This window comes from Plutella xylostella, chromosome 11, assembly GCF_932276165.1.
Source record: "Plutella xylostella chromosome 11, ilPluXylo3.1, whole genome shotgun sequence".
Taxonomy (NCBI): domain Eukaryota; kingdom Metazoa; phylum Arthropoda; class Insecta; order Lepidoptera; family Plutellidae; genus Plutella; species Plutella xylostella.
In genome coordinates, this window is record NC_063991.1 from 4,680,068 (window position 1) to 4,705,919 (window position 25,852).

The 25,852-nt window shown below is 41.8% G+C and overlaps 2 protein-coding genes across 2 annotated transcripts in view; one reads left to right on the top strand and one right to left on the bottom strand.

Annotated features, from left to right (window-relative positions):
• Window positions 1-1,083: 1,083 nt before the first annotated feature.
• LOC105395484 (E3 ubiquitin-protein ligase RFWD3) lies at window positions 1,084-4,542 on the top strand. Its single transcript, XM_038116646.2, has 2 exons — window positions 1,084-1,265; window positions 2,603-4,542. The coding sequence occupies exon 2, from the start codon at window positions 2,615-2,617 to the stop codon at window positions 4,436-4,438; it is 1,824 nt and encodes a 607-aa protein (XP_037972574.2). The 5' UTR covers window positions 1,084-1,265; window positions 2,603-2,614; the 3' UTR covers window positions 4,439-4,542.
• A 3,990-nt stretch (window positions 4,543-8,532) lies between these two features.
• The window catches only part of LOC105395488, a 36,516-nt gene continuing 19,196 nt past the window's right edge, over window positions 8,533-25,852 (bottom strand). The window contains exons 2-19 of the mRNA XM_048624314.1: window positions 24,966-25,600; window positions 22,556-22,657; window positions 21,052-21,153; window positions 20,622-20,709; window positions 20,140-20,210; window positions 19,675-19,769; window positions 19,073-19,195; window positions 18,520-18,611; window positions 18,064-18,155; window positions 16,991-17,078; window positions 16,322-16,433; window positions 14,214-14,346; window positions 13,502-13,617; window positions 13,021-13,031; window positions 12,440-12,556; window positions 11,972-12,045; window positions 11,345-11,431; window positions 8,533-9,826 (exon numbers count right to left, since the gene is read on the bottom strand). Coding sequence (XP_048480271.1) covers window positions 9,746-9,826; window positions 11,345-11,431; window positions 11,972-12,045; window positions 12,440-12,556; window positions 13,021-13,031; window positions 13,502-13,617; window positions 14,214-14,346; window positions 16,322-16,433; window positions 16,991-17,078; window positions 18,064-18,155; window positions 18,520-18,611; window positions 19,073-19,195; window positions 19,675-19,769; window positions 20,140-20,210; window positions 20,622-20,709; window positions 21,052-21,153; window positions 22,556-22,657; window positions 24,966-25,475 — 2,094 coding nt within the window. The 5' untranslated portion in view covers window positions 25,476-25,600 and the 3' untranslated portion in view covers window positions 8,533-9,745. The remainder of the gene's footprint in view (window positions 9,827-11,344; window positions 11,432-11,971; window positions 12,046-12,439; window positions 12,557-13,020; window positions 13,032-13,501; window positions 13,618-14,213; window positions 14,347-16,321; window positions 16,434-16,990; window positions 17,079-18,063; window positions 18,156-18,519; window positions 18,612-19,072; window positions 19,196-19,674; window positions 19,770-20,139; window positions 20,211-20,621; window positions 20,710-21,051; window positions 21,154-22,555; window positions 22,658-24,965; window positions 25,601-25,852) is intronic.

The window sequence follows — 25,852 nt, forward strand, 5'->3', positions numbered from 1 at the left end:
CTGCGCGGCTGCCGAGTTGGAGCATGGAGTGGACTGGTCACCCATACGGAGGCTCACTCGAGGGCCCTCATGGAAGTTCCTGCCAGGATGGATGAGAGGTGCTATGAAACAAGTGAGGTATTTTTTTAGGTCGGTAAAATTTTGAATTTAAATTATTTAAAAAAAATGTAAATATGTGGGGACATCTCACACACGGCCATCCGACCCCAAGCTAGGCAGAGCCTGTTATTTATGGGTATCGGACAGCTGATATATCTACACAAATACATAGATAGATAAATATTAAATATAAATATCAACACCCAACAAATATTTGTCTTTAAACAAATATCTTTCCCAGCCGGGAATCGAACCCGTGACCTTCGGCATAGCAGTCAGGGCCAATAACCACTACTCCATTTGACCGTCAAATTGCCACATCATTCAATCACTCACGAGGTCAGATTCACAGAACGGAGGTAGCAGCGTTCATCTTGCACAAAAGATAGTTTTTCCTATAAAACTTTTCAGGGAAATTACCAGCTTTAACGTTTGAATTGAGGGAATATGCTGAGTATATTAAAATACAATTTTTAAAGACTTTATTTTAGCGTTTTTAAAAATATATTTTTTATCCTTTGTGCCTACAGTCATTGAAATATAATAGGCCCGTTTGGACAGCTCAAAAATGTATAAGATGACAGCTGGTTTCAAACCTAAATCATGAAAAATCTAAACAATAAGTAACTTTTGGTGCTTCAAAAGTTATTTTTTCTTTCAGCAGTTAAAAAATAAGCCAGATTGTGTGTCTTTTTATGTATTTCAGCAAGTAAATCAAGATTAAATAGCAAATTTTTGTAGCTGTCCAAACGGGCCTAACTATTAGATTTCGCCGACTGTAACAATTTTATTAAGGCAAAGTGAGCAATAACCTTTACATGACAGGTACCGAAAGGCCGCACCCGTAGAATAAGAGAGTATTTTTTTGTTCTGTGTGTTATGACAGATCTACTTGTCATTGTCAAGAATATAATTTAATCTGTGTCGTAAAAATGTTTGACAGTTTAATAGACACTTTGATTTTGATTGACAATTTGACAGTATGTATTTGTCAATTTTGACATGTTTTGTTATGATTTAATCGTTACAAAAAATATTGCGAAATTAATGCTTTGTGACTAAAATCTTTATTGTGGAATGTAAGAAATGATATCAGTAAATACCTAATATTTTCTGTTTATCATGGAAAATATATAACGTCCGAATTGAATCGAAAACCAGCAAAGGTATGTATTGTTCCTGAGTGATTGATACCTACTACCTACATTTAATAACAAAAACCACAAAAAACATTAATTAATACTTATGTACTTTTGCTATATTACTCTGATAGATCCAGCTTGAGTCATGTCTTTTTCAGCTTTCAACTTTCATGTGTCGTTAACCTCAACCAAAAAAAGGGGTTGTCATAATTTTCTCGTGTTCCATTGTCAGGTACATCACGATACCTGTAGAGTCATCAAAATTAGTTCAGCTAAAATGAGCTTTCGTGTTTTTTGTTCGTAAATTATAGACAATGTTTGTATAATATCTCATTTATTAAATGTAAAATTTTACAATAATGATTTGTTGATAATCAAAATTATAAGTCTACCATTGGCTGGATGAATAAGGTTAAGGGTAGACTGTTGTGATGCCAATTTTGAGAAGCCTATGTCTGGTAGTGAAAGATTATAGGCAGTTAAGACATACAAATGATAAGTGTGGGCAGGTATCATGTCTACTAAAAGACTGAACTCAGCTTAATGTTATTATTATACTTAATAATTATTACAAATAGGTATTCAATTAGATCTGATTATCTTTATCTTTATAAAAACTAAAATCTTTATCACAATATTAACAAAAACATAAAATAGGAACAAGGACTCTCTCACTTCATACTTACTACTTCCTCCTGTGTTCACCAATAATCTCTTCCATCCAAAGGTTGTCTGGTAGAGATATCTATAAGCAATAAGACCTAACCTTTTTGTACTGTTTTTATTTTTGTATTTTTTTCTGTTTTGGGGCAAATAAAGAGGATTGTAATTGTAATCTCTTGTCCTTCTTTTATTCTCAAAGCCTGCTGGTTAGCTAAGGGTGGAACAGACTTGTGTTCCATTTGTGGATGAGCTCAGAAACATTCTTCATGACATTATTAAATGGCCTAAAAAGCCATGTCTATCAAGATCTGAAAGGCCCTAAAGGGAAAAAAATACTTCTCAAATCTCATTTCTGCATGTGTAATTGTCCTTAGATAGCCTCTTTTATGCTGACAAGGGCATTACACAATTCCTTTTAGGGCTGATTTTTCAATGGTCAGATAAGTGTTATCTGAAGAATAAATTTGTTGCTCTCATTGTCTCAAACATTCAGATGTGACAGCAACAGTTTTATTCCTCAGATAACACTTATCTGACTATTGAAAAATCAGCCCTTAGTTAATAATAAATAATGTACTAGACATTTTAATGAAGTTAGGGTAATCAAGACTCTTCTAGGCCCTACCTGCCAAATATTTAAAATGTACATTATTTGCTTCACTGACCTGTCATAAAAATGTATGTATCTTCATCCACAGCTCTCACTAACCATGAGCTCCCAACGACGACCGAGCAGCCCAAGTCTCCTGGACTCCCCTTCGCCACCAGCCAGCCCTGACCCCGCACCAGCACCAGACTCCGAGACCTACACCCAGGGAGCACCAGAGATCAACCACGCCAGCGCTTTCAGCATACACCTAGGCTACCTAGACATACAGCCCATGGACGAACCGCCTGATGATGTGGCCAGTGAAGATTCCAACTCGAACCCGCTAAGACTACAAAGGTATGTGGTGAACGAAGAAAGCAATTCTGCTTTGTCTGTTACTGAGGGCGAAAGCTCGAATGCTTTCCCTACAGTGGATATTCCTGGCAATGCTAATGCTGTGTGGAACAGTGAGGACTCAAATTCTAATGCAAATAGGGAGCTGAGAGTGTGTGAGTCTGAGGACAGTAATGAACCTCCTGCGAAAATGAGAAAAATAAGCACGCAGTCACAGGAGGAACAGGATGGCGAGACTTGCCCTATTTGTCTGGACGCATGGGGAAATTCTGGAGACCACAGGCTAGTTGCCTTAAAATGCGGGCATCTTTTTGGTTCCAAATGCGTGGAGCGTTGGCTCCGCGCGCAAGCGCAGAAAGACCGATCGTGCCCGACATGCAAAAGCAAAGCTACGGTCAGAGACTTGAGGTTCATTTACGCTCGGAGGTTAGTAGCGGCGGATACGGCAGAGATCACAGCCTTGCAGAAACAGGTTGAGGTTATACAATCGGAGAAGATCAGGGCAGAACTTGAGCTACAGAAGAGCAAGATGGCGCATCGAGCGTGCATACAACAGCTGGAGGTTTTGAGGAACACTTTAGCGTCTTCTAGTCAGTCGTGTCAGCGTTTTGAGAGGAAAGGATGGAGGTTTGCCCTGGAAAAGAACTTAGAGGTATGCAAAGACGGGGGATGCCGAGTCCTCTCTTATAATTGCAGGACCTACGATCTTTACGTATCCCAGAAAAGCACAAACAGTCTTTTCCCTGGCTTCGGCGTCAGAAGAGTCAGCTGCGTTGACTACAAACTAGGCCCGTTTCTGTTTTTGCACCCGAAGCCTATAAGAGACATCGCGTATTCACAGCCCAAAGACTTGCTCCTCAGCGTAAGCTTGGATGGTTCGGCAAGACTTGTAGAACGAGGATCAGCTAGCTTAACCATACAGTGCGGCGCCCCACTATGGTCTTGCACGTGGGACGCCCTCCGCCACCACGAGTTATTCGTCGGAGGCGTGGGAGGCGCCATAATGCATTACGACATTCGAAACACCGGATCTCCCTTACACCGTTTATCAGCGCCGAGCGACATGACTCCAGTCGCGTCGTTATGCTCGACAGAATACGGGTTACTATCCTGTCAGTTAAACTCCTCTTGGCTATGGTCTCCTAGTACTTCAGGGCAGTGGGAGCCAAAAGCCTTGCCTGTAGACGGTCCGTTTCTTTCCATGGCTTATGACAATGAAACCCACAGAGGTCTAATATCCTGCCGTCCAAAAGGCACAGAACGTTCTAGGCTTGTTGTAGCGAAGTTCAGATCTAGTACTTTGGGAGAAGCGTGGTGTGAGACAGAGCAGACATTTATGGGGTCGGCTAGAGCGACTTTAATGTCTAGAGCGACGTGGGTCAGAGCGCCTGGCGCTTTGTGGGTGGCAGCGCACTCAGAAAGCGATTCAGCGCTGCTTCTCCACGGGCTGGAAGGTTCTAGAACCATGTCGTTGCCGGCAGCGGAGCCAGCGCTAGACGTGTTCTCTGCGCAGCTAAACGGTGACACGATTGTTGCAGCGCTTTCAGAGTCGCGATTGAGGATGTATAAAGCTGTACCGACTAACTTATGAGATTTGGTTGTGGATTTCTAGTTTTTAAGCTTTGGAAAGCCTAGCATACTGGCATAGAAGACTAGACTCTGACAAGTTTACATTTGCAACAGGTAAAAGATGCGGTTTTTAGGGTGCTTTTCCACCAGAGATGTGCTATGCTACGATGCTATGGATGCGTTTGATATCCACCAATCATATTATTCGTGCACATAGCTTAGCACTGGTGGAAACGGATTCAACTAAGATATGTTTTTTGTATGGAATGATGCGTGCTATGGATGTGTGCTATGGATGCGTGCTATGGATATGTGCTATGGACCATCGCGAGTGGTGTAGCTATGGCGCCGCCGCCCCCGTCGTTTCCCTACTATCGATACATAGCATAGCTCGAGATGCGCATCTTTCTCGCACAGCTACTTTGCGGCGGCGCATCTTCGTAGCGCATCTTCCTCGCACAGCTACCTAGCGTAGTATTGGTGGAAACGGTCACATATTTTCGTAGCGTAGATATCACATCTTCGCAGCATAGCTGCATAGCACATCTCTGGTGGAAAAGCACCCTAATTCTTGCTTCTGTTGCAAAGTTAGAGTGGTCGAAGTATTGATAAGTGTTGAGTATTTTATATGCTCTCTGGCCAATTCTGCTAAAGCTGCGTACAGACCGGCCCAACCAACGGGTTTCGTTGATCTTCGTTGCTGCAATCTGCCCTGTATTATGTATGATAAATATCCATCGTTGGGGGTTCGTTGGGCCGGTCTGTACGCAGCTTAAAGCGATTGGTCGGGCGATGCTGTGTCACAGCCAAGTATAATATTTTGCTGTTGCTATTCAGTTTTGTGTCATATCATAACGTAAGTCATAATAATTAAACTTAGGAATTCATTGTTACCTCAAATAAATAGAAGGCTGGACTTACGATTTTAGGGATTCTAGGTATTATCAAAAGTATGCTATAATAAGATTGCTGCTGGCAGCATCATCATCAGCCCTTAAAGGTAAACATCCACCTATCGGTAGCATACGTATCGGTCTAAAAGGATTTTCATAAATGTATGGAGAAACGGCGTCGGCAATGCCGATGAAGTGGAAGCACTTGTCCAAATTTCTATACAGGGTGTTGTAAAAAGGGTATACTAAGCCGAAACCTACATGTGCAGCATGGTATATTTAAGCCCGAAACTGAAATGAGAATTTGAAAATTCGCGAAAAAAAAAATTCATTTTCTATAGAAACTTTGTTGGTCACGTGACTTTTTACTATGATTTTTTGTTTTTTTTCGCGAATTTCCAAATTCTGACTTCAGTTTCGGGCTTAGATATACCATGCTGCACATGTAGGTTTCGGCTTAGTATACCAATTTTGCAACACCCTGTATAAAGAATACTGGATACGATGCGTCCGTTGCGTACGATACTAATAGGTTGACGCTTAATCATCCACTGCTGGAAAAAAGCAGAACAATTTAACTTGGAAGCCTACATTACTAGTTCTACAAAACCCACCAGGTACAATTTTAGCAATAATGAATCTGCAAGCTTGACCTTCGTGGGTCACTGAAGAAATTCAACCTTATTGTACCTATGTATAAGAAACAACTTTTTTTATAAATCAAGACTGAAAATAGTTATTATGTTTGAATGCATTTTAGTTGTATAGGAAGCGCGATTTTAAGGTTTAGTGCCAATTTCTCCATAGTCGGTTATCTAACCGACATGGATTGATTTATAAATTAAACGTCATCTCCATATAAAATTCTTGACAGATGTGTCAAAAGTTAACCACTACTCCCTGGTTATGCTCTAACCGAGAATGGAGAAATTGGCACTTATAGTGTGATGATAGTGTGACCCTTATTGCCAATTTTAATATCTACAGGTGCGACATCTATGATTAAGGGCAGGCCTTTTTTGACCTGAATTTCGAATACACTCAAATTTTAGCAATAATGTAAATAGCTACCTCATATTATGTAACTATGTATTTTTAGATAGCTTAGTAAGTACTTAATAAATGAATGACTTGTTCAATACAACATACGTTTTTTTTCTTACATCTTTGGTCAAGTTAAGTTGCTCCTAAATAGTGCACCTAAATTCCTATACAGTAAGTATAGTATCATGACGACCGAATGGCGTAGTGGTTAGTGACCTGACTACTGAGCCGATGGTCCCGGGTTCGATTCCCGGCTGGGGCAGATATTTGTTTAAACACAGATATTTGTTCTCGGGTCTTGGATGTGCCCGTAAAATGGCAATAGGCCCGCCCCCTATTACATTGGGACTAACATAACACTCTGGCGAAAAGTGGGTGCAGCAATGCACCTCTGCCTACCCCGCAAGGGAGTACTGTAGTACAAGGCGTGAGTGCGTGTGTTTATAGTATCATGTATAGTGCCCACATTTTGTTTACTGGTGGTTTACTGTCAAACCTTTTTGAGTTTAACATAATAACAACCATTACACCAATGAATAAAGTCACTAATATACACACTACTTTATTTGATTATTTGTCGAGACGTAACTTTTGCACTGGCACTCCTTCTTCCTTCACACCTTCTTTTGGCTGAAGTATTAAACTTTAGCCCCCTTATTCATAAAAAAAGTGTTTTATCTCTGACAGAGAACAATTTGTTCTTTGACAGAGAGGGACCAAACAGTTCAATAGCTAAAGCGTCCTATAACTTTTTTACGAATAAAGCGGTAGGAATATACTAAGTGCAATAAAGACTTAAGTAAATAAATAAATATACTTACTTTCAAAGGATTCAAATGAAACGAAAAAACTAAATATTATAACGTCATTTATTTCATATTTGGATAAACTATTTTAGCACCAACCTCTCTTGCATTCAATTATTATTATTATTATTAACTTGTTGATGAACTAATAATCTAGACCTAGACCTAGGTAGGTATTATGAATATTTCAATATTATCAATATTATACTGTCTACATAGGACATGACATAGGCCTCTCTAAAGGCTCCACAATACTCTAGTACGGGTTTTGAAATTAATGAAAATGATAAATAGTGAGCGGGGACAACGGGCCGTCAAAATTTTACGTGTCGTTGTCGTTTACCTGAAAACCTATGGACCAAAAATGAAAATTAAAATTGCTCCATAGAAACTTTGTTGGTAGTTTCTGAATGTTTTTACTATGGGCAGCTGCTTGTTTAAGTAATTTCCAAAAGTCTTAATCAAAAGATCTTTAGAATGATCACCAGAGTCACGCACTTTCGTCTTTCTATATCGTTTTTGCAGCACCCAATATATCTATCTACCTAAATGCAAAATGCCAGTTAAGTTAGTTAACATCGCTAACTAATGCCTAAATATGATACATTTATATATTTTTTATTATTAAGGCATGCACTCCTATGTATTATGGCTCTATCTATATAACTTGATATAAGTATGGTCAAAGCTTGCTATGTACAAAAAAATATTAAAAAGCAAATTTATTATTATGGTTCATCTCTCATCTCAATAATTATTAAGCTGTTGAAGTAACTAATTTAAAAAAATATATACAGGGTGACCGAATTTTTTCCCAAAATAGATAAAAACATAGCATTTTTTTTACCGTGATTCAGGTTGAATTTCAGGTTTATACATGAGATGCACTTGTATGAACAAATAGTCTTTAAATTACAATAAAAAAATGCTATAGGCAAATACACAGTCAGTAATTTTGCTTTAAAATAATTAATTTAATAAATTGAAATTGTGTAAATAGGCACATTTTACAACTGTAACATTTTACTTCGATTATATACTTTTTACATAAATGCAGTTAGTAAACGTTAAAAACTAAAATAAAAGTAATAGCACTCCTTAAATTACATATAAAGGGTTTAATTTTCCTACACACATAGCTCTATTTATAAGCATCACTGAACGGTTTAAAAATATACTTTATCTTTCCAATTGACAATTAAAAGTATTACATATTTATATTCCGACTAGGCTAGCTACTAATTAAGTATTTAAATTAAGTTTTCTATATTTAATATAATTTTCTGGCCACATGTTACATCATTCAACGACTATCTGTCTACCGGCTATCTGTCTAAGATCGTGGGTCTAGAGCTGTCTGAAGACCGTTCCAATCACAGACCTGTATTTGAATAGACAACGCTTGTCTCATTCCTTGTATAGAAACCAAGCGTGCCATTATTTTTATACCTACTGTCACGTCAGTCACGTCACTTGAACGATTTAGTTTAGGAACGTCCCTAATGACACTGCGCTAAAGGAAGATAATTTCACTCCCTTTTTACACGCGAAGTACATGCACTTGCGTTGTCTACTCAAATACAGGTCTGTGGTTCCAATAATACTTAGGTATACAAAAGTCTTGCAAAAGTGGTATATTAAGCCGAATGGGGGTGTAATTCAGGTCGTGATTGTGACTCACCACTATTGCAACATCCTGTAGCTACATACGACAAGATTTGTTTTAAATAAAAAAGTCGCAGTAAGATTAATGTCATAGTAATGTCTGAATTTTTTGACACACTGGACAGCAACCTTTATTTGTTTTGTTTGTTCTGTATTCTCTTTATTTTGTTGTTGTTTCTTTTTCTTTTTCTGTCTTATTATTCTGTCTCAGTGTGTCAAATAAATGTATCTTTCTTTCTTTCTTTCTAAATAAAATCTTGTTTTAATAGAAACCCAAGTGAAACTTTGGCAGCACAATCGAGTGTGCCTTTCTGGTTCTGACCAATAACATTGTTGGGGAGAAAAAATGGCGACTGAACCAACCAATTAGAACTCCAGGATTCGGTACAGTCGCCTAAGGCGCCATCTGCAATTAGCTTTTAGTTCTTCTCCCCATTATAACAGTTTGCCGAAATTCCGAATTCTAGTCCTGATTATCATCCCCCATAGGTGTCCTTTATAAATGTTATTTTCCTTGGTGTTTAGTTAAATAATTAACCTCATAGTCAGTTGTCTAAATGAAATCTTTCCGTATAACCGTTTGTCGAAATTCTCTATTTAATCTACCCTATGGTGTCATAAATCTTTCGGAACAAACACAGACGTCAATAAATATAATATTATATTTTAGCCGCGTACCACCCCAACTCGCTGGTTCTGGCAGAATTACCAGCGCTGTATAAATTTTTGTACAGCACATGCTGAGTCAGAGCCATTTTACTGACATAATACACACCACAATTATTGTGATTATTCATGTCACTGTTCCTATTGATGTTGTTTTGTATTTGTGATGTGTATTTTTTTTAGTAAATAAACGATGTGTCGATGTGTCTATTTTGAAATGTTACTCTCCTTCTGTCTTCAGTTAAATAAGTAACCTCATAGGTCTGTCTCAGAAGCGTCGAGCCAGTGTTTCTCTTCTCTGTCGCGGGGCTCCCGTCTTCTGTGCACGGGGGTCGCCTGTGGACAAAATAATTAATTACTTATAGCTATACTGCATTCATTCTTACTTGGCACAAAGGTAAACAATCTTTGTGTGTGTCATTTTTATCAGAATATTAGAAAACAAATAAACTACAGCTAATACAAATGGTTTCATCACGACATTTATCATTTTTGCTAGTGAGTACCTACATATTTCATTGGTTTTTATGTTTTATTTAAATAAAAAGACACACTAAGATTGTTTACCTTTTGTGCCAATCTGCTATCGCCTGGAAGGAGATACGCCAGGCCTATGTGTCCTACGCATATTGTATTGTATTATAGTTTTTTAAGTCCTAAACATTATCTTAAGCCCCTGTTTCACAATGTCTAGAACAGCTATACTCAAACTGCGGCCCGCGGGCCGCATGTGGCCCGCCGGGCCTTTATCAGTGGCCCGCGTGCCATGAGAGATAATAGAGAATATACATTGTGTGTAAAAAGTATCGGGATTATATATCCATAAAACAAAAAATGTTTGTCCTTCATCCAAATTTATTTTATCACCTTTAAAATTTGCTCCTATAGAAACGATACACGCATTATCACAATATTTTTTTAAACGCTGTTTTCTGAGTTGTGTTTAGTACTCGAGGCGATTTTTCCTTATTGTCTTCTATCGATTGAAAACTGTGCCTCGAAGTGGTAATTTGAGTTTAGGAAAAAAAGAAGAAGCTCTGGTTAATATGGTAAATGCTCGATGGTATTTCTTGAGTGTTAGCTCACAAATTCATTCACAATGATGATCCTTGTGCGAAAGGCGCAATATCGTAGTGCAAAATATTTTCTTGGTTTTTTTTCCATAAATCTGGCCTTCTTCGTTGAATTTGCTGTATTAAATTCTACATTACCCGCAAATAATATTCCTACCGTTTTCGCATTTTCCTACCGTTTGATTTTCTGGCAAGAATTCCGAGGGCACAACACCACGATAGTCAAATCAAACAGTCAACATGACTTTAACTAACAATCGATAGAAGACAAAAAGGAAAATTCATCGCGAGTAGGTACTAAACACAACTCTGGAAACAGTGTTTAAATTTTTTTGTGATGAATGGATAATTCGTTGGCGTATGTGTATCGTTTCTGAAGGAGCATACTTTGAAGGTGATAAAATAAATTTGGATGAATAACAATCATTTTTGTATTATTGATCTAATCCCGATACTTTTTACACGGCGTGGTAATTATATAATTCAATAGTTCACATCGCTTTAAAATAGTGAAAAAAAAATTGCTTGCGGCCCGAGTCACCATGACTCAAACGTGTTTGTGGCCCTTATATAAAAAAGGTTGAGTACCAATGGTCTAGAAGGTCTAGGTAGTAGATGTCTAGTAGGATAAAATACATGCTGTCATTGTCAAAAAAATAATAACAGAGAGCGACAGCATGTTTTTTACCTGACAGGTAGCCACTAACCAGACATTGTGAAACAGGGGCTGTGTTTTATGTACAAAAAAGTTATAATACTACTACTATAACTACTACTATACCTGTCGCACGAGGGTGTTGACTCGCGCGCGCTCCAGAGACAGAGCTTCCAGCGCCGCCGCTCGCTCTTCCCGCGCCACTAGCACCTCCTGAGAAATAATAAGGTATAATAATTGTACTACTTCGCAAAAGCGGTACCAGAACAACATTCTGAATGCTAGACAATTTGGTTATCGACGAGGTCTAGGAACTACAGATGCTATAGACTATGTATCCTTGAGTGACGTATCAACTGAACTTAAACGTTATCCCTGGGCAGTCACCGATTGATACTAATCTGACTAACTTATCCTTTGCTTCGTGTTTGTCACAGAAACCATAGACAAACACATTCTAATGTAAAAAAGTGGAAGATAGTCCTCCAAAGTTGAAGCGAGCAATAAAAGTTTGTTGACTAATAAATTTATCTTTCACCATTTTTCAACTCGTCATTCTAAACAACTTATTATGTTCTTGGTAAAAAAATAAGAACATAATTTTTTGTGACTTGACTTCACAAAAAAAAATCCATAGAAACTTTGTTATACTTTTTACTATGGAGAATGATATTTTTTTCGCAAATTTTGACGTTCTGATTTAATTTTTAGGCTTAGATACCATTTTGAAACACCCTGTATATGAATGCTGACCTGCATCATGACGGCGTGCTCCATGTCCACCATGCTGACGGGCGGCGCCGACGCGGGGACCTCCTCGTCGTCTTCTGTCAACCACAAACAAAAATTTATTATTTTAAGAAGTTGTTCCCGCGAACTTTGGTTTCCCTTAAAAGCTTTCCCGTGGGCATTCCGGGATAAAAAGTAGCCTATGTTCTTTCCCAGTCTAGACCATATGTATACCAAATTTCATTCTAATCGGTTCAGTAGTTTTGGCGTGAAAGAGTAACAGACAGACAGACACAGTTACTTTCGCATTTATAAATTATATAATATTAGTTAGGATTATTTTAAGTATTAAAAGGTTTTCCCTTAAAGGTGAGGCTGCATCAACAGGTCTCGGCTGGGACCTGGAAGCTGCCGCAGGAGCCCTATGTCTGATGAGGGATAACAGTATTTCATCATCTTCATCATCATCATCATTCTACCCCAGTTACTGACCGTGTAGCGTGAACATGGCGGGCGCGGGCGCGGTGGCCCGTATCGCCGCGGAGTCGCTCTTGAGCCGCGCCGCGTGTTGTCTCAGCGCGCGCTCGCTCTCCGCCGTCCACGGCTCTATCTATATATAATATCCATAGGTCGCTGGATCATATCCGGCTCGAAGGACCATGGAGCGGAGTGGACTGTATTTGTACTGTGGGAGACGACTAACCAGACACCCATTGACAAGGAGATCCTACTCAGGAAATGGCGCTGGATTGGGCATGTGCTGCGGAGACCAGACAATCACCTGTCCAAACAAGGGTTGAAATGACAAGCGAAGGGGCGGTCAGTTGAAAAGGAGGCTGCATCAACTGGTCTCGGCTTTGACGACCTAGAAACGGCCGCGCAGGAACCCTATGTCCCTGATGAGGGATGACAGGTTTTCATTTCATCATCATCATCATTCTGGTGTAGTTACTGACCGTGTAGCGTGAACATGGCGGGCGCGGGCGCGGTGGCCCGTATCGCCGCGGAGTCGCTCTTGAGCCGCGCCGCGTGTTGTCTCAGCGCGCGCTCGCTTTCCGCCGTCCACGGCTCTAGGGGGTGCACCCTGGAGATAGAGGAAAAATATTGTTATTGATAGAAAATTCCTTATTGTTTGCACACAGTGAACTTACAATAAGAAAAACACAACATAGACGGTACTATTAAGAGTATTTTCTTTTAGTTTCAAATTATGTATCTTAAATAGTCCACTTTTTAACCGACTTCAAAAAAAGAAGGAGGTTCTCAATTCGTCGGGATATTTTTTTTTTAATAACAATCTAGAATAGGGAATGGAAGTTGATGGTAGTTTCGACAGGATGCCCATGCGTAGACTGTACGTAACAGCTAGTTTTGCATATTATTGTCAACACAGTCTCACGTGGTTTTGTATTTCATGTCACAGGTTGTTGCGAAAGTCGTAGAACAAAAGTTGTTCAGGATGACCTTTTGCGTCACCCCGTTTCGACTTAGTAATCTTAGTATACCATTCTGTATACAACATTCCCACTGGTATATATATATATTATGACTCACTGGTGTCGGTGCAGCAGCCAGGGCCCGGGGGACAGCAGCGGCTCCCCGACGGCGCCGCAGGGCTCCGCCCGCAGCTTGGCCAGCAGTTGGCGCGCCACTAGCTCGGCTGATTCGCGCTGGAAGGAGAAACGAAACATGATGAAATTATGTGTTTTAGAAAAGAATACTTAGCTAGTTGTTTATGTCGTCAATAAAGTTAGGAACTATACATATACAGGGATTATATTTATAAAAAAAGGGGAGGGCAACCAGCTCTGCCGATTCACGCTGAAAGAGGAAAACAGTATGTGGTTTTTGGGTTCAGTGGGGTGGCTTGAGATTTGAGATACACGTACGAAAGGGGATGCTCGATTTTCTGGCTTGAATCGATCTTTTGGATCGTAATGGATCCTAAATCCGTGAATAGTTTCTCTCTGCATACGATTCGATCTGCATTACACTCAATTAAAAAAACGGTGATATGGCTGGCAACGTACAGTCAGCTGCATAAATAGCGATACACTTTTGTACCTTGTCAATCTACTTACATAACCAACTGTCAATGTTTGAATAGGCAGTTTGTGAGTCTGATAAGGTACAAATGTGTACAGCTACTTACGTATGCAGCTGACTGTACATGAGTGCAAATGTACAGCAAAAAGCGGGTTGTTCACTTGAGTGCAAGGGTATAAGGATCTATGGGCTTGGCACAGATACTGTCACGTCCTCTCACCTCGGCGGTCCCGGGTTCGCTCTCGGCCAGCGCCAGCAGCACGTCGTATGTCTCGAGCGCGCGGTCCGCGGCCAGTAGAGCTCCGCACAGGGCTACCGAGGCTGACTCGTGGGCTGCGCATGCTTGGGATAGCCTGGGAAGGAGAAAAAATATATTATACTAGCTGTTCCCGCAAGCTTTGCTTTTCCTTAAAAAGTTTTCCCGTGGGAATTCCGGGATAAAAAGTAGCCTATGTTCTTTCTCAGGGTCTAGACCATGTGTATACCAAATTTCATTCAAATCTGTCCATTAGTTTTGGCGTGAATGAGTAACAGACAGACAGACACAGTTACTTTCGCATTTATATTATTATAAGTTATGATTATGTTTGATTCGGTTATTTAGTTTGTGGACCAAGATAGTTTTTGCAAAGCAAAGAATTTATGCGCTTCAATTTGGGACACCACGACAATTTTGTTTGTTTTTCCTACTCGAAGTTGCGATGTCTGATTTCCGGCAATCAAGAGGTTAATAATAGCTCTGGATATATTTATTTTGCTGCAAAAACTTTATAACTTTCAATCCTAAATTGCAAAAGTGGTATTATACTAAGAGGAAAGGGGGCGTGCGAGGAAGTCATTTTGAACAACGTCCAGCGCGTTGTCGTAGAACAAAAGTTGTTAACAATGACCCCCCGAGCTCCCGAGTCACCGCTAGTATACCACTCTCGCAACACCCTGTATAACCCACCGGCTGGCTCTATGTGCGGCGGCGGCGCCCGCGCAGCGCAGCACGCCGGCGTCCGCTTGAAGCCGCGACAAGCGACACCGCAGGGTCTCCAACTGGGCCACCGGGACTGATGCTGTCATACATACTATATACTATACCTACTATATATCGCACCTTTAGTACAATAATGACCTAACTCAAAAAACCGACTTTATGGGGAAACACGGACTCATTTGCCTCTGGTGTCTAACTTCGGTCTAGCTCAAAAAGTCAAAATCCCAAAAAATTTAGTTGAGTCGATATTATACTAAAGGTGCGATACACATGTGATCTATGATTATGATTCTCTGGCTGGCATAGAGCCAGCCAGAGAATCATAAGAGAGAGAGCGGCGGCGGCGCAGCACCCCGGGCCGCGGCAACAGCTAGTAATATATAAGTCAATGCTATGCACTCTTTAGGTTCTAAGTTGTAGACCTAGGTGACCTACCGGCTGGCCCTGTGCGCGGCGGCGGCGCCCGCGCAGCGCAGCACGCCGGCGTCCGCCTGCAGCCGCGACAAGCGACACCGCAGGGTCTCCAACTGGGCCGCCAGGACTGATGCTGTCATACATACTATATACCATGGAAAAAAAGACGGAAGGAATCTCGCTAACTAAAAATTGAGCACCCAAAGTAAGTCGATCTCATTGACACACACACATTCACACACAAAGTATGTCAGTCCACCGCGGCGCGCCAATCATGTCGCCGCCATTGTGGTACCTCAGTCAGTGTTTTAGTTTGCAGGATTCCTACCGTCTTTTTTCTTTTTAAAGCGAAGCAGAGCTCGCTGGAACAGCTAGTTACCTATATATAAGTCAATGCTATAGATACTTTAGGTACTAAGTCCTAAGACCTAAGTAACCCACCGGCTGGCTCTATGTGCGGCGGCGGCGCCCGCGCAGCGCAGCACGCCGGCGTCCGCCTGCAGCCGCGACAAGCGACAGCGCAGGGTTTCTAACTGGGCGACGAGGACTGACGCTGTCATACATACTATATACTTACTATACTATATACAGGGTAATTTTAAAGACGCGCATAATATTTTCACCACCTAGTCATAAAAAACAGCTGTTCCATACATTTTGGTCGAGTAGGTATTGACATTTAATATGAAACTGCTGTTTTTTTTTTGCGATTTCAGGAATGGTCCCATTATGAAAGTTGGTTACTATGACTTGGACAACACGTGGTGAAAATATTATGCACGTTTTCAAAATCATCCTGTATACCGCTTTCGCAACACCCTGTATAACCTACCGCTAAGTATGACTAGGAGAACACGTGGTGAGAATATCATGCGTGTCTTCAAAATCATCCTGTATACAGCTATCACAAACACCCTGTATATATAACCCACCGGCTGGCCCTGTGCGCGGCGGCGGCGCCCGCGCAGCGCAGCACGCCGGCGTCCGCCTGCAGCCGCGACAAGCGACACCGCAGGGTCTCTAACTGGGCCACGAGGACTGACGCTGGAATTGTACAAGAAAACAGATTAATACAGGGTTTCGTAGCTGCACCACCGAAAGTAGGCCACAGAGCTCGTCATTCTGATAAAATTTTGTTATAATGAACTTGGATTATCATGGTAGCTATCATCAGCCTATGTCGACCCACTGCAGGGTATAGGACTCCTTCATGTGATTCATGTCCCACGGTCCTGTACTACACTCTTCATGTGGTGATCCATCTTATCAGACATCTCGATAGCACTTAATAGAATTAACGGAACTCGCAGAGGTCTGATAACATGGATCAGAAAGGGACTTTGTCTCTGGAACGAGAAAAACGAGGCTTGAATAAACTATGCATAGATCTTTACTGCATAGCGTAACTATCCTTGTGCAAAAGGGCAGAACTACATAGACAAAATGACTCTTCCAAACGCGGAAAATGTAATAAACAAGGGAAGCTATAAAAAAAACTGAATTTCTATAATGAAAAACACTTGACTTTCGTATGAAATTATATCTTTTTGATAATGTTTCACCAGTTATTACAAAGCTACGTTAGTTAGTTAAACACTCACGGTCAGTTTCAGCGGCTGCCAGCGCCTCTCTCAGGTCAGCCTGAGCACAAACTTCTTCTGCCAGCTGTTCCGCCGCCACGCACCACGGCTGGAAGATATAATGCAGTTATTTAAAGTAGAATATTACTATACTTTTGTGATTTGCAGAGTGTGATGGCAGCACTGGGTTGGAATGTTGGTCTTTACTGTCTTTGGTTGGTCTTTGGAATATTGTATATACAATATAAGTCTATAGTCTTTACTGTCATGGGTTCAAAGTTAAATAGGAAAAAACCGGCCAAGTGCGAGTCGGGCTCGCGCACAAAGGGTTCCGTAGCAGCAAATATAATAAACTTATTATGTCACCTATCTCAAAAACTATAAGAGATACTTTGATCAAACCAAAAATCGTTGAAAGAGTTAATTAGCATGCATCACCTCTATTTTTTTTAGAATTTTATACCCCGTAGTTATAAAAATAGAGGGGGGGGGACATACTTTTTACGACTTTGAGAGCTGATATCTCAAAAACCGTTCACTTTAAGAAAAATGTTTTTTAGAAAACTTTATATCATTTTAAAAGACCTTTCCATTGATACCCCACACGGGTATGTACATCGAAAAAAAAATTTCATCCCTCAGTTACATGTATGGGGGGCCCCACCCCCAATTCTTTTTTTTACTATTTAGTGTCATATTTTTGTAGCGGTTCATACAACACATATTCCCATCAAATTTCATCACTGTAGTACTTATAGTTTCCGAGTAAATCGGCTGTGACAGACGGACAGACGGACAGACGGACAGACGGACATGACGAAACTATAAGGGTTCCGTTTTTGCCATTTTGGCTACGGAACCCTAAAAAGGCTTTCGATTCAATTTACTATATTTTTTGCTCCATAATAGAATAAACATAACAAAATACAAAAAATCAACTACAACTTTAGTAGGTAAAGTTTTGTCGGAGTTCTGTAGTTTCTAAATAAAACTTGTAGTATAGAAGTTTCTGTTTTTGAGACATTTTCCCTTCATGTGGCATCGCCATGGGTCATTCTGTATAATTTTTGGAGGTAAGTATAGTTGTATGTTACCTCGTCGTGTCCAACGATAGATGTCGCTGTGTCCTCGGTCCTCTTCAGTCGCACTCGGGACGCTAATTTCGCTTGTCGGGACTCGCAACGACCTGTCAATAAAATAAAAAAAGCAATAAGAATAACACAAAGACACAGTGACTATAGCGATATAGGATTTCAATTTAATTTCATGGTTTGCAGATATAGAAACGATATAAAATGGCGACTCATGCTATCTCACACTCCTTCCTACTCCACCACCATTTTTATATCGTTTCTTTCACTGCGCACGTTATACAGGGTCTTAAAACTTAAAAAAGTATAGTAAGTACCTAAGCAGAAAGAAGGTGACTCAGGGGGTCAGTTTGAACAACTTTCGTTCTACGATTCTTCAGATCTAACCAACTTTTGTTTTACGACTTCTGGAAAATGACGAGGTGAGTCACCCTTATTGAAACACCCTGTATATCTCACCTTGCCCAACAACCTGTACATCATCAGAGCCTTGTTCGCGTTCGCAGCTGCTGGGGACCGCACTGTGCGCGCGCCGCGAGTACTGGCAGCATCTGTCGAGAGACCGAATGACGGCACGGTTAGTGTTGTAGGAGAAAACACATGGAACATTAAAAAAACTATGAAAAATTAGGTGGCACGCTCATATTACAGGTGCAGCTAAGCTAAGCACTGACAAATTAGCAATTAACAATCCATAAGCAGCTTCGCTCGCCTGTCAAACATCTGTCAGATCTATACAAGTTACGTCAGATTAGATAGGCCAGCGACGCTGCTAAGGATATTTGTTTATTGCTAATGTTAGGTGCTGGTAACCCCACTGTACTTAAGATAATCAAGGTACACTTGCGATTCGAGCGGCTCGTGCGACCGACGCTAACGCAGTGACAGTTTGCTCGGCCGGATTGTCACTGTGACAAGTAAGTGTCACTTTGGAATGGCCGTCAGTGTACCTTACTCACTTCTCGAAAGTGTACCTTTACAAAGAATAGCACCCATTTTTCTCTCCACTCACCTGGCAGTGCTGAGACATATCTCCGAGTCCCTCTCGCTCAGATTCAAACTCTTCTCGTACAGCTGTCTCGCTCCCTCGCGGTGGCTCTCGCAATCTGTCTCTGTCTCGCATGCTTGAGATATCCTGGAGGGAGATGGGATAGTTTTATGGCATGATTTTGTTGGTTGTTGATACTTAATTTGAAGTTGTTTGTTTCCAAAATAAATAAGTGCAAGGAGATTTGACTGAAGTTCAGACGTAAAGCCCCAGCTACCGCTACACGGGTTCGTTATCGACGTAGATAAACGTTACTATATCACGATTCGCCATAAATGCGTTTCCGTCATTGGTGGAACGCGCATTAAACGAGTTTACCTATCGAAGTCGATAATGAACCAGTTTAGCGGCCGCATGATGTATAATTTTTTTCAGAATTCTAACATTGTGAAATAGACACATAATTATGAACAAAAGTTACTTGTTGTGAACATTCGACACATAAGTCACATGACAAAGGGAAAGTCACTGATTAAATCCCGCTCTTCTCAAACAAACACAGCCCTAAATAGCCCACTGCAGGACATAAGCCTCCTCAAAGGGTTGTAGCTATGTGTAGTGCTCACCTGACTTGTATCTCCTGGTCAGCCTTCCCCACGTCTTCAGTCAGTGGTTCCGCGGGGCTCGCCAGCTCGGAGCTCAGACGGGACAATGTATCGTTCTGGAAATATACATATTCTTGGTTAGTAGTGTTTATGGTATCCTATTCTACTAATATTATAAATGCGAAAGTTTTCAAATGTGGATCGATGTCTCTTTCTTTTTAACTGCGGAACGGATTTACATGAAAACTGGTATATATAGGAAGCTGACACCCTGTATTAACACATAGGCGTATGGTTTTGTGTGTTCAAAAGAATACGGTATGACTTTATGTCGGACTGTATTTCATTGATTGTGTCACAAGTCCTATACAGTCTTGTACTTAATCTCACTTTTAGATCCCCTACATCAGAGCACAGTATACCTAACTAAATAGTGAATTCAACATCGATATTCGTTCTAATTTCTAAATAAGTCAATTTTTTTACCTGGTCAGTCCTGGATTGGTCTGCATCATTGTCCAGCTCACCAGCCGGTTGCGTTGTCGATTCACACTCATCTGAAATGTAAGGAAAAGGTCATGTTAGTTAATGGATGGTGATAGGGCAATAGAAGAATGAGCAAGTGTGCTAGAATAAATCAATTTAAATAATGCATAAAGGGAGCCTAACTCACTGTTGGATCCAGACCCTATTATCTTTTAATTGAATACGGCAAATAGGCGGAATTACCTCGGCCCCCTAATATACGAATATAAGTGGCTGTTTGCTGTGCTGTTTTGGTAGCATTCTTAAAGCCTAGTCAGGAGGGTTACTCTATACTGACGAAAGCGACAGAACAAGAGCTGTCGTGCAATCTGAGATTGAGTAGTGGCTCGAGCAGCAGCGCTCCTAAACTTAGATAGGAGCTCTTTTGTTCCAAGAGTAGATAATCTTGTTTCTGTAGTAGGTGGACAAGCTATCAGAATTACCAGATCTATCGCTGGCCTCCTCGGGTATCCCGGCGTTGCTCTGGTCCTGCGCCCGGCGCCTCACCAGCTCGGCGATGACCCCATGTAGCTAAGCCAGGAGGCCTATACTGATGTAAAACAAATGAACGAGAGCTGTCGTGCAATCTGCATGTTAATACAACGAGATGGAGCCGTGGCTCGCGCAGCAGCGGCAGCGCTCCGAACCTTAGTTTTGTTTCTGTAGTAGGTGGAAAAGCTATCAGATTTACCTATAGAATTGTGAGCCTGGGAGATGATGTATACCCAACCCTCCTCATCCAGCCACTAACTGGTATCTGTCGTCGGTTTGGCAGGGCCAAAGGACACTGGGTTTAACCCATTGGTTCTTTGGCATATACGACCGGTCCACTGCCTATTGTCTTACGAGTTATTTACCAGATCTATCGCTGGCCTCCTCGGGTATCCCGGCGTTGCTCTGGTCCTGTGCCCGGCGCCTCATCAGCTCGGCGATGACTCCATGTAGCTCGGCCAGGCGCGCGTCGTGGGCGCGTGCCTGGAAGATTAGGGTGAAAGAGTTATGATAATTAGTTGGCAAGGATTTGCAAACAAATAAGGACTACAACGTTCACGGGTCTGTTATCGACGTCGACGTTCAATGCGCGTTCCACCAATCACAACGCCGTATTTATAGCGAATCGCAATATAGCGACGTTTGGCTACGTCGGTCGATAACGAACCCGTGCAGCGACAGCAGGTATAGGCATATATAGGTTAGGTTATAACGATAGTTTAAGAACCTCTTTAGAAATGAATAGAGTAGAGAACAGAAGCAGAGCCTCTAGGCCTCTAGTTTGTTTGACAGATAAGAAATGCAAGAATGAAAAGATGATTGCAAATGTGTAGAGTTCTCGAGTAGAGACCACGGTCAGGCAAGCGTAGCTTGAAATGCCCTCCGGCCCGCTAGATCGACAACCCTAGATAGGTGATCGGTAGCGGATGGATGAGGAAAACCGAGGACAGAGTGTTGTGAGATCTCGATCCTTGGGAGAGGCCTATGTCCAGCAGTGGATGATGATGATGATTACGGACTGATGATGATGAATATGCCTCGGTGGTGGTGAGGATACAGAACCGATTTGGATAAAACTTGCTACGAAGGCACCTGACACTCTTATGTCGGTATTAACGCAACTGAACCGATTTTGATGAAATTTGCTACAAAGATAGCGCACACCCTGGCCACATACCTGCGCCTGAGCTCGCTGCCGCTCCGCCGCGAGGCTGCGGGCCAGCGCCGCGCGCTCCGCCTTCAGAGCCGACACGGAGTCTCGTCATCATCATCATCAGCCTATAGCAGTCCACTGCTGGACGTAGGCCTCTCCCAAAGCACGCCACTGGATGCGAAATTTAGCTTACGGAGTCTCGTGAAAATGTAAATTCGGCCGGGTAACAAACAAAACACAACCGCACGACATCTGAGCGGCTCGCGGACTATTAGCGTCAATTCACACGTACCACAACCACACCACGTCGCAGCGACATAATGTGGTCAAGCTGTGGTTACGTGTGAATTGGATTATTCATTTTCAATACAAAATATACGCCCGACCACACGGCGTGGTTGTGGTGTGGTTGTGGCTGTGGTGTGGTTGTGGTACGTCTGAATTGACCCTTATAGCTCATACATATTCGCGTGTCGAACACTTCTCATTGACGTAGAGGACAGGATATAAAGCTCTTCCCATTTCCAGCACAGTGTATTCGAGCGACTGTACGCTCCCCGACCCTATACTCAAGCACGTCGCCGTCGTCGCCACTTACATACACTTTGTAATGAAACATTTTCGTCTTATGCCTTTTCTTTGTAATTCGCGCCTTGCGTCGGTGGTGGTTTAGCTACTGAACCGATTTTGATGAAATTCGCTTTGAAGGTGACTCACACCCTGGCCACATACCTGCGCCTGCGCTCGCTGCCGCTCCGCCGCGAGGCTGCGGGCCAGCGCCGCGCGCTCCGCCTTCAGAGCCGACACGGAGTCTTGAGGACGGGGCGAGGACAGCTGAGGAATATAGAGGACTGTTAGAAATATACAAGGTTTTCTAATACAGGTAAGTATAGTAAGCATAAAGGGGGAGACTCAGAGACCGAGTCTTGAGGACGGGGCGAGGACAGCTGAGGAAGATAGAGGACCGTTAGAGATATATTTGTATAAACGCTTTATTGCACACGCAGTGTCGAATATACCTTTACCTAAAGGTTACTAAAATATGGTTATGTAAACCGAAAGTGGGAGACACAGAGAGTCTTGAGGACGGGTTGAGGGCAGCTGAGGAAGATTGAGGACCGTTAGAAAAATACCTACAGGTGGTTAAAATACACTCCCGGGCAATGAAAAAGTTTTACTCACAAAATGCCGTCACCAAACGACCCCAATTTTTTCAAACATTTAATTTAAAATTTGAAAAAACTGTTATTGATTTTTGTGTGTCCTGATGCTCTGTTAAATAAACATCAAAGTTGCAGAAGGCGTAATTAAGCTAGCGTTTTCCGTTTAGGAGTAATTTGGTGTTTTTCTCAGTGGAACCTTTTCATTGCCCGTGAGTGTATGATTATAGTAAACCGAAAGAGGACGACTCAGAGATTGGGTCTTGAGGACGGGGTGAGGACAGCTGAGGAAGAGAGAGGACCGTTACACAGATGATTGATAGATGTGTCTTATTCAAACACAAAGCAAGACATAGTTAAGGCTCCTACACACAGTGCCGGGCGCCCGCCGATGCTGCAGTGCACCCGGCGGCTTTACACATTCTGGATAATGGCTATCTGTGGGATAAAAGATATGCTGTCACACTCTGTTTTTGTTTTAGATAGTGACAGCATCACTTTTATCTCACAGGTAGACATTATCCAGACATTGTGAAACAGGCCCTAAAACACTTTAGAGTGACGTATAATATTGTGAATACGATCAGACGGCGACGGTAATCTGATACGGGGAAATGATACAAATGTGGACGCAGATTATTATGAATGATAAAATAATAAGAGTAAATTAGATAGAGCCCAAAATTACCTATTTAACTTCTTTTCCATCCCTCCAATTTGTCTTATTAAATTCACTTGACTATTATGTACCCCTAGGTACATAGAGATAAAGTAATCAATCAACTCCCGTTGCTTCGTTTTCCTCGTCCACATAATTGGGGCGACGGAAACCTTGTTCCTATTTTTAGGGAGGGGTTTGTCCACTGCGACCGACGTCGTCTAAAGCTGCGTACAGACCGGCCCAACGAACGATACAGGGCAGATTGCAGCAACGAAGGTCAAGGAAACCCGTTCCTTGGCGTTCGTTTGGCCGGTCTGTACGCAGCTTAACACGAAAATATGTAACCTGATCTCAGCTCAACTCCAGCTGTGACCCAGATGATAAAAGTATGCCCGGTAAAGTGCAATAGTTGTTTAAAATTACGAGTTGTCATCATATCTTTTGGATGTACACTTTATCCTTGGACAGTTTGGACACCCTATAGTTAAAAACATACATAACTTTTATAAATTGATAATGATTATGAGCATACTTAAATGTTTATCATTGTTTGCCTAATCAAACGTAAAATCTTTGCTATTATAGCTATCACATTTTACACACACAGTTTTAAAAATATACAAGGTGTGTACAGAATAATTCAAGCCTTTCGTTTAAAAAACTAAACTATCGAAACACACACCACCGTCTACCGCTACCCTGCTTTGGCCCGTCATTTCGTGTATTTTGCCGGGAGCAGTGGACAAACACCGTGACGGCCGGCTCTTCATTAATTTGTTTTTCCGGATCACTCGATAATAAAATCAAACTTACTAACGAGCAAACCTTGGCAGCAGGACTGAAATCACATACCTACTACAGAAGGGCTAGCACGGGGCGCAATTAAGTCGTGACAAAAGTTCTCCGTCGCGCTCGCTCTTGGGGTGCGCAATGTGAAGACGTGCAAAACTTTTGTCACGTCTTAAATGCGCTCCGTGCTAGCTGAAGAGGGCTAGCACGAATCGTGGACATTACAGATATGCTATGATATGAACCTAAGATGTCAATGGTCAGGTATTAAAGTGTGGGGACTGCTTGCCAAACACTGTGTTGTTTGCGCTAGTTTGTGATAAAAGCGTATTTTTTCACAATGTTTTGGGAACACTACACACACACACACACACACAGATTATTCCATTGAATAAAAGGCCAAAGGTATTCAGTGTGTAGTTCCATAAACTGCTGTAGCGCTAGTGTTGCGAAAACACACACGATCCCTCTTACCTTTCCTTGCATCTAAAGCGAAAAATTATTCTGAACTTCATATATCACCACAACCTACCATAAAATGCATCGTTGCTGGATCCGGCTGCGGAGGCTGCGTCACCGGCCTTAGACTGGAATACCGCCACGACGACTGCCTCGACGCCTCCTCATCACCCGCATTCGGACAGCACAGATACCACGACCTGGACCTTCGAACCCCTGTCGCTTCCAACTGAGACAACGGCAAACGCCCTACCACTTCTAACTCTGCTAGTAATGGTTCCTTCTCCTTGGGTTCTGGCATGGGGAATGTCCCAGCTGTAGAATAGGTTTCCCCAGGAAGCTTACGATTGCCTTCTGGAGTGGAATACTCTGGTAGGCTGTACTGTCTTGGTCGGTCTCGAAGCGGCGGTACGTCTGTTATAGGGACGTCGTTGACGATTTCGTTAGCGTCTACGTATTCGCTGAGTTGGGTCACGTTTTCGGGTAGAGTCCTGTGTTTGTTGCGTTCCAACTCTCCGTAGTAGTACGCTGTGGATCTGGGAGGTTCCGGCATGGTTCGAGATGTGACTGTGTCGGTTCTCATGGCGATTTTTTCGTCGTATAAAGGGTAGTTTACTACAACTTCTTCGTTCAACAGTTTGGTTTGGTTGTTGGTTCTGTAGCACTTTTAAGCACTGGTTAGGTTAGGTGATTTTGGTTGCACGCATTCTATACATAGAGAGATGTGGTTGATTTGGGAAATGCTTTGGTAGGCTCATTTTTGCTATTCTAACTGGTAGGTAAGTGTATACCAGACATCTATTTCTTTCCACAACAAAGTTATAGGGTATAAAAAAATACTGAAATGCTTCGATATAAGGATGTTACGGCTTTGCCCCCAGATCTATATACACTTATGTACGGTCGCCTGCGCCTAAAAGTATACAGGCGGAGTTTTTAAAATAGCGATCCCTGATGATG

Coding starts and splice junctions, on each gene's coding strand:
- LOC105395484 (XM_038116646.2), top strand. CDS start 2,615: ATGAGCTCCCAACGACGACCGAGCAGCCCAAGTCTCCTGGACTCCCCT.